The sequence below is a fragment of the Leopardus geoffroyi genome, chromosome A2, assembly GCF_018350155.1.
Source record: "Leopardus geoffroyi isolate Oge1 chromosome A2, O.geoffroyi_Oge1_pat1.0, whole genome shotgun sequence".
Taxonomy (NCBI): Eukaryota; Metazoa; Chordata; class Mammalia; order Carnivora; family Felidae; genus Leopardus; species Leopardus geoffroyi.
Genome location: NC_059331.1, coordinates 64,087,896 through 64,096,739, shown reverse-complemented (window position 1 = coordinate 64,096,739; position 8,844 = coordinate 64,087,896). Strand labels below are relative to the sequence as shown.

The 8,844-nt window shown below is 47.3% G+C and overlaps 1 protein-coding gene across 1 annotated transcript in view; it reads right to left on the bottom strand.

Annotated features, from left to right (window-relative positions):
* Positions 1-3,006: 3,006 nt before the first annotated feature.
* The window catches only part of ABCA13 (ATP binding cassette subfamily A member 13), a 402,236-nt gene continuing 396,398 nt past the window's right edge, over positions 3,007-8,844 (bottom strand). Inside the window, exons 60-62 of the mRNA XM_045494253.1 lie at positions 7,313-7,418; positions 5,701-5,838; positions 3,007-4,626 (exon numbers count right to left, since the gene is read on the bottom strand). Coding sequence (XP_045350209.1) covers positions 4,531-4,626; positions 5,701-5,838; positions 7,313-7,418 — 340 coding nt within the window. The 3' untranslated portion in view covers positions 3,007-4,530. The remainder of the gene's footprint in view (positions 4,627-5,700; positions 5,839-7,312; positions 7,419-8,844) is intronic.

The following is an 8,844-nucleotide window of genomic DNA, read 5'->3' as shown; positions in this document are numbered from 1 at the left end:
CGTTTTCTTGGCTAATGTTGCATATTCAGGCACTCTCTGTGGAGGCTTGCTGATTTCACTAGGCTGCTTAGAGATCTCGTCTGGATCGTAAAAGTGAAGAAAACAGAAGCTCAAGATACAGTGGAAAAGACCCCACTTGAGTGGGAAGTCAAGCCGGGTCTCCTGATGCTCCCTGGACTGCTAGCTTGCCCCTGTCTGTAACACTAATTCAATTCAACCCATGCGGGGCCAATGAAGTTTTCACATGACTATGTTTGGACAGAGCAAGCCCCAGTGTGAACGCGGGACAAGTTCGGTAACCGAGGACTCACCATCACCATGATGCCCCATGAAGGTTGATCTGAAGCCTTGTTACCAATTTCTCAAGGACAAAAATCACACACCAAATAATATACCATCACAATTTGGAAACGGGTGAAATTCAGCAAGACAAAGCCATATGTGTGAGGCATAAATGCCATGGTAGCTGTGTTATTCTCAACATTCCCTTATTTAAAAGAAAGTCATGCTCCTGATTGTTCTAGATGTGTCTTTTAAGCAATGAATTTTGCAAGGTTTGAGATGTACATTCAACTCAGTGGACCCCACTTTTCCTTAAAACACTCAAATGTAAAGAAAAATGTGGTAGAGTCACTGACAAAGTAGTGAAATGTCTCCTTTACAATGAGAAGCAAAAGCAAAGAAGAAAAATAATGCTTCTGACTTGTTTCAGCGAGTTGAAACCCTTTCCAGCAGGAAAAAAAAGATCTACTAAAACTCTTATAGGAATCCTCACTGTAAGTGACAAGACGATTTATTAAGTCCAAACAGAAAATGTCCATACACTTCTTTCTTCTCCTTATCTACTGGATACCACTTGACAATATCCTTATATTTATAAATGGCATCTGACCTAGAGATCTTAATATGCTACTTTAATTCTGAAAACAGTAATGACCTTAAGAACCCAGACTGCTCAAAGATAGTCACGTAATTTTGACATTACTTAGTTTACTTAACAGGTCCAAAACAGAATTCATTCTATTCTCATGCAAATGGCACAAAACTGGTTATGTGTTCCTAGAGGAGAGACTGCTGGCTGTCTATCCAGTATCCATTTTCTTATATAGAATCAGAATTCTCACTTCATTTTAGGGACTCAGCTAAAACTGTACCACGATATCATGTAAGCCTGAGTACATGGGTTAGACTGCCAGGAGATCTCTTTAAATGGTGTGCTTTTTGGGGCGCCTGGGTGGCGCAGTCGGTTAAGCGTCCGACTTCAGCCAGGTCACGATCTTGCGGTCCGTGAGTTCGAGCCCCGCGTCGGGCTCTGGGCTGATGGCTCAGAGCCTGGAGCCTGTTTCCGATTCTGTGTCTCCCTCTCTCTCTGCCCCTCCCCCGTTCATGCTCTGTCTCGCTCTGTCCCAAAAATAAAAATAAAAACGTGGAAAAAAAAATTAAAAAAAAAATGGTGTGCTTTTTTATTCCCCCTAAATCGAATCTGTTTTTCTGCTTTGGATGTTGTGATAGCTGGCGCTTCAGCAGCCATTTTGGGATATAAGGGAAATTCTAAAGATGGCAGAGCTGGGTTTTTGAGGTCTGTGGAGCCACTGTATCAGCGTCTACCAGAATAGCAGGCAAATAGCCATTGCCCATTGAATATTGTTGATATGCTCCGATGCTCCCTCATCCTCACAGACCTTATCCCACTTCTGCATCTGTGGTGGCCCAGCCACGCGGTAACTACTCCATGAAGTTGGTTCCTGCACCCTGGTTAGAAGGAAGCACTCCGTGTGGCCCTAGGGCAGGAGTGCTTGTTGCCCGCAGACCTCACCTTGCCTTCCCCGCATCACCACGTGCTTCTCAAGGTCACGGACCATGTGGGTTTTTTACTTGCTGGCCTACCAACCTCACGTTTACCGTACCCACCATGTATTTATGGACACAGAATGGGCTCAATAGTATGGATCGAAAGAATGAATGTGTGTGTGCGCGCGCACGCGCACATGTGCACATAAAGGGCTCTGAATTACTCAAGTGTGTGAAACTGACTTGTAACGTACCAGCGGCATCCTGCAGCAAAACCACCACCGGGCTGAAATATTGCAACACACAGAAGGAAAGTCAGAGAGGAAAGGAAAGTCAGAGAGGAAAACACACCCAAACCAGTCTGAAAGTGTCAAGTGTCTCTATCCCCCACTTAGGAGGGGGGAGTTTGTGATTAAGCTGAAGTCTTCATGTCATATTCATGAATACCAAATAGTGGGGGAGGGTGGGTGCAGCAGCGGGGGGGGGGCGGCGGGGGACCATATTTCAGGGTGCAGCGGGGGGGGTGACGGCGGGGGACCATATTTCATGAAAGGTTTTAGAGTGATCCTGCCCTGCTGTTTTTCAGTTCGACATCCACTAAACCAAGCCAACTATAACAGTCAGTCCCCCCACTGTTTACTCTTCTAAAAATATACTCCTTGTTTGCTTTCTCCAATCCTGATTTTGGGTGAGGGTTTTTATCTATCCTGTGTTCAAATATCCGGGGGAAGATAAGCCACACGATAAAAGATAGGTTGCTGGAACCGGGGTAATCACTACGATCTCTGCCTTATGAAGTACCATCCTTAGAATGCTTTCAAAAGAAGGTAGTTGGTTTAAAAGTCTCAGTCGTGTGACCGTAAGCCCAAAGGTCTTAAGACAAATGTCTAGCTGCGAAGGTGTAAAATATCTGCATGACTTATACATGCGGTGACATTTTCAACACTAACATAAGATCTGACCTTTTGTGTCCAGTCTTCTGGGGTATGGAGCTCGCACATACAAGTTTCTTTTCTCTTCCTGTTGACTGTTCGAAGGCCTACTGGGAAGCACCACCTCCAAGAAAACAGCAGTTCAAAGAATCCCCGAGAGTGGAATGTTGCAGACTCAATCAAATGTTAACCTTTTCAAGCTTTAAAAGATCTAGAGTGGATGCATTTCCCCCTTAGCTTTTTAAACTGGATCCCCTAACATGCAAAGAAATACACAACTTCGTTCCAAGAATCGGGCGACGCAAAAGCGCACCTCATTTATTCACTACAGTAGAACCATGTTCCCAGGTCTTGGGCTTTATTGATCAATTCAACAACAGTCATAACAAAGGATTACATCTTCCACTTTGACAATGAGACTGTGTTAGAATGGGGGGGGGGGCGGGGTGGCATCCTAAAACCTTAAATTGCAACTTCTTTAGGAAAGCGTGATTCATGTGATTCATGTGAAACTGAAATCATTCGAACAAAAACTCTCTGTGATTGGCTGAATCCTGACAAGTTAAAAAGATCTCTAGTATCGAATGGTATCAGGAAAAGACAGATTTTAGTGAAATCCTGCGTCTGGAAAGAAAAGGGACAGGAATCTCACAAGCTTTGGGCCCCAAGCTACTATTACTCAAAACTTTAATTGGATAAAGTCGAACTTTCAAATGAAATGAATGCAGCTGTCCATGGAGATTTGAGAAAAAATGTTATTCAAAGAAGGTTGAGAAACATCTCAAAACTCAGAAACGTCTGGCAAGAAACCATTTTCAGGGACGGACACACTCACTTCACGCCTGTTGCCATCAGATGCAGAATGTCAACCTGCCGTGGCCCTCTGGAGCCACTTCGCGGGACTTTGTATCTGAAGAGACTAGGGCGGTAACTCCGAGAATGGCTTAGTTGTTAGAAAATTTTCAAGTGTTTGGAAGGTAATGTTTATTTATTATGTATCGTACTAATTTTCCTGGCAAAATGAGAAGGTAACTAGACAGTGTGTGTCATTGATTTTAAAACCGAGAGAATGCCAGGAGGTATTAAGAAAATTAAGAAATTAAGAAAAACAGAATACATCCACATTATATTGCTTTCCGTACCTCCTTATATTTAAAGCCTGCACAACTCTGGTAAAACTGTTATAAATGGCAGAGAGTACCCAGTTCAATTTACTCAATTTTGCTAAAGGGTTCACTAAAAACCTCCTGAATTCTGATTTCTTTAAAAAAAGCAGCTTTTGTATGAAAAAAAAAAATGACAATTTTCACATGTCCTACCATAGAAAGGTACTTAAATCCTTGAGTTTTTATTTAGACACATGTCAGCGTATCTAGTAAAATGGGGCAAAAATGGAAAATAGCCTGAGCTACTATCTCCTAAACAAATCAGTCGGGAACGTTACTAGCCTTGGCTGCCTCAGTTTCCTTAAAGGTACAGTGAAATGTTCGGAACGGATGATCTCTGGCAGAGCCTTTCCAGCTCCAAGATGTCTCAGTCGGGACTCGAGGGTCCCTCGTGCCCCCGTCACCAAGAAGCCGGCCCCTCCTTGGCTTGACAAACCATGCAGGGGGATGCCCTAAAAGTCTACAGAAACCAATCTTTGAGGTGGCTGGTTATCAGTCAGCAGTTTCAAAAAGGAAATGAGAAAGTATGGATTTGACCAGCAGGAGCCAGACTCCCAGCACCTCTGGGGCGCTCGGGCTCCTGTGATCCTTGTTAACCAAAGACAAGGTATTATTCCTCTGAGAAACGTCTCCTTTCGTGCTTAGATAGGCAGGTGATCGGGCTGGTGACAGCCGGTGGATGGAGCCCGGGTACACGGTGAAGCTTTCTGTTGCTCGGTAACAAAGTTAATAAATACCTGACGAAAGGATGAAAACCGTCGTTAACGTGTAAGAACACTAGACCTTTTCTTCTCAACTATTAGACGAAGGGGCACCTTAAAGCACAGCCCCACTTGCCCCCAAACCACAAGCCGCTCGTTCATACCACCCGCCTAGAAACCACCATAAGCAGGTAAGTCCTTTGAGGACAATTATTAGATCGCCTGGAAATTCTGGATGCCTCAAGCGCGGCTTGAGAAAGAAGCTGTGATTTAATTCTACATGCTGGCACTCAGTAAAGCGAGCACTTTGTTTCCCAAAGTCCACTAAGGATCACTTACAGCAGAGTCCCCTTAGACGTTCGGTGGCGGGGGCGGGGGGGGGCAAGCAAAACAAAGAAGGGAAGGTTAGCAGGGCACGATCTACCTAGTGAACACCCACTCTGCTAGTCTACAAACCGGAGCCCTGCTAAATACGTACCTTTTTTTTTTTTAAGTTTATTTATTTTGAGAGGAGAGACAGAGACAACACAAGTGGGGGAGGGGCAGAGAGAGAGGGAGAGAGAGGAACTCAGGCTGGCTCAGCACTGTCAGGGCAGAGCCTGATGTGGGGCTCCAACCCAGCAAGCCGTGAGATCATGATCTGAGCTGAAGTTGGATGCTCAACCGACTGAGCCCCCCCAGGGGCCCCCTAAATATGTACCTTAAGTGGACAGCTGACAAGAAACAAACCATCCTGTGTTGTAAAACCAGTGAGTAATTTAAAGAAAGAATGACCTCAAGAAGTAATCTGGCTACTTTTAAAATCAGCTGCAGGGGTAGGGGTGTGGGGTGCCTGGGTGGCTCAGTCGGTTAAGCATCTGACTTTGGCTCAGGTCACGATCTCGAGGTTTGTGGGTTCGAGCCCCGCATTGGGCTCTGTGCTGACAGCTCAGACCCTGGAGCCTGTTTTGGATTCTGTGTCTCCCTCTCTCCGCCCCTGCCCCACTCGTGCTCTGTTGTCTTTCTCTCTCAAAAATAAATAAATGTTAAAAAAAAAATAATTAAAATCAGCTGCGGAGGCCTCAAGTAGGTACCAAAATGCAACCCGCCGACGCGTTCAAGATACAATACCTGTTCCAAAGTGGTTTGGTTGATGGAGTAACGTTGGATACTCAGGAAGGTCTTATTGCCTTCCAGAACCCTGAACAGGTCGGCCAAGCACTCCCACTGCTTCGGCACGTGGTATTCCAGCAGGTTAAGACGCTGCCCCTAAAAGCCAAAAGCAAACCGTAAACCGTATCACACGACTGGCCGCCGTCACACAAAGTCGATCACAGGATATTTAACTGCTAAGTAAATGACATTTTTTTTAAACCACACACCCAAATACCGGCTGGGGTGTGGGTCCGTTCTGGGTCCCCAGTGCATGCGTACTGACGACTGATTCTGAGACAGAGCAAGTGGGTGGTCCCCCTCAAGGCCGAGTCGCCGATCTGCCCCTTATATGCCCCCCCAACATGCCATAAGGGGCGGGGGGGGGGGGGAAGAGCGCTCCAGGGGTGAGGGGGTACGGAGCACTAGCTGAGAAGGAGGACGTAACTGTTGAGTAAGGAGATGCACGGAGGACCTGAACTTGGCTGGGACGTGAGGAGAGATCCCTGTCGCCCTCACCATTAGCTGGCGGAGCAGCTCTTGGTGGGAGAGTAAACCTTCCGACCCCTGTCGGCACACGTGCAGAGCAGGGTAACAGCACGTGTGTCCTCCGGCTGTTTGGGGCCGTTCGTGAGCACGAACCACCGGCCTTGTACAGCACGCTCATCGATGGATTTCGCTCAGTGGCTCTTGTGGAAATAGACGGGTGACAGCTATTTTACAGACCAGAACCTATTAGAATTTATGACAAACGAGGACCACACAGCTATCCAAGGTATTCTACATACACGTTGCTTCTAAAATGCTACTGTGCGTAGGAATCACCGGGTCACGTCCTCAGATGCCGATCTGGATTTGGTTGGTTGGGGCTTGGGATCCTGCAGATCCTACCAGCTCCCAGGTGACAAAGACACTGATGGTTCAGGGATCGCTTGGCATCACGTTAGCGGAGGATTATGATCCACGCACCGTGCACCCCTTGTGAAAATAGTGCTGAAACCACCAAGCCTCTAAACCCCGCAGCAAATGCCTGGAAGAAATTCCTTTCTGTAATCTTTCCCTCCTGGACAAAACATGACTGGGCTCACGGGTAACAGGCCTACGAAACCACAGTTCACTCTGGGAGACCCAACAAAGTGGCTGGACGGGCTCATCATCCTTCACAGTGATCAAGCAGCATGCACTCGCCGTTTGCTATTTTCCGTGGGGAAGGGGGGAGCCTATGTTTTGCAATGAGGCTAAGACAATAGGCGAGGACTTGTAACGGCATGGAATTAAAAGAGGGAACAAGGTAAATGTGCTTATAAGATTCCTTTTCTAAAAAAATTTTTTAATGTTTATTTATTTTTGAGAGAGAGAGAGAGATAGAGTGAGAGCAGGGGAGGGGCAGAGAGAGAGGGAGACACAGAACCCGAAATAGGCTCCAGGCTCTGAGCTGTCAGCACAGAGCCCAACATGGGGCTTGAACACATGAACAGTGAGATCATGACCTGAGCTGAAGTTGGACGCCCAAATGACTGAGCCACCCAGACGCCCCTTCTCAGATTTCTTATGCTCAAAACAAAGAAGTCATATAGAATATCAGCACTACCTTAAACTGGATCCCTGGAAAATGGAGCTTCAAGCAGTCAGAAACCACACTGTGTGGACTGGTTTCCTTACAGAGCCAAATCTTGACTGTGTAGCCATCACCGAACCTGAAAGTTAAACGAAATTAAAATATGGTTACAGCTCTTTGGACGTAAGATGGGCAACTTCCAAGTCCATTTCTGCAGGGCTCCAGAAAAGAAAGTCAGTAAGCCAAATCAAAGGGAGGTTCTGGATCTCCAAATATACAATACTCAGAAGTTAATTATAACTCAGTGATGCCGTTTTCTGTACTCCACTGACACAGACCCGGATTGATCTTTAAAAACAAAACCAGCAAGCCCTGGAATCAATGCTTATTCAGTAAAAGAGGGAAGCTGAACGCAGACTGAAAGCAGAGTGCTGAGCTCGAGAAATTGGAGCCAAGACGAAGACCAGTCCTGATATACACTGCTGCCCCAGGTCCGCGGTGATTAAGTGTGGGGGCGGAAGGCGACAGGGAGCACCCAAGCAGTCAGCGGGGCGATCGCTTCTTCATCCCATAAAACAACCCTCCCAAGCATCCCCTGACCCAGCAGCTGCGGTCACTGCAGGATGTTGCTGCCTGGGAGGTCCGGTTCCCAACGCCGCGGAGCTGTGGCCGGGCGACCACACGTGTGGTGACAGCCACACCGCAGAGCGATCTCCGAGGGTCACCTCCAGGAATTTATGGGGCTTCCAAAAATAGGTCTGTGATTCCACCACCCTATCCCAGGCGCCTGGCGTGGTGCTGGGCACATAACAGCATCTCAGTAAAGATCCACGAATATACCATGAGGACAGCAGATCTGTTGATTTTGTTCACAAACAGATCAATCCCAAGTACCCAGAACTAATAACGATGAGTTGAATGAATGAACGGATGAATAATGAATGAATGGACCAAATGGCATGCCCAGACCTTTACAAGCACCTTCATTTACTTAAATGCAACACTTAATTTAAGTAAATTTGTCGTAAGTGAGGTTGACCCCAAGATGCTTACGGTCAAATCATTTTTCAGGTGCATCCATCTGGTGCAGAAGGAGCCCCAAGATAATGTGACTCTGCTCAGGGACACGGAGCACCCGAGATCCTAATCCGGGTTCTGATTTCCTGCTCCTGCCCTGACTTCAAATTTCCCCCGAGATGTGAGCCTGGCCCCAACCTCCCCCATCATCCAGGGCTGATGGTCTGGAGTCCACCCGCTCATGGCTGAGAGACCGTAGAGGACTCTGATGAAACAGAAATGAAAGCAGGCAGAGAAACACCACTGGCCCGTCTCCTGAGCTGCCCCGGAGCCTTTGTGAAGGCCCACGCTGGGTCAGTGCCAGAGTGTGAGTCCTGGCTGCTCCTACGCTCGGGAGCAGGGCTCACCTGCCGTGTGGCCCGCTCACCCGGCTCCTCCAACCCGCCTTCATCACAGCCTCCCAAGTGGGGGTGTGTTTCCACGTCTCACGTGGGGAATCGTGTCCACGCAGGAAGTCATGTCCTGGGGGCACGGCGGAGGACAGGTGT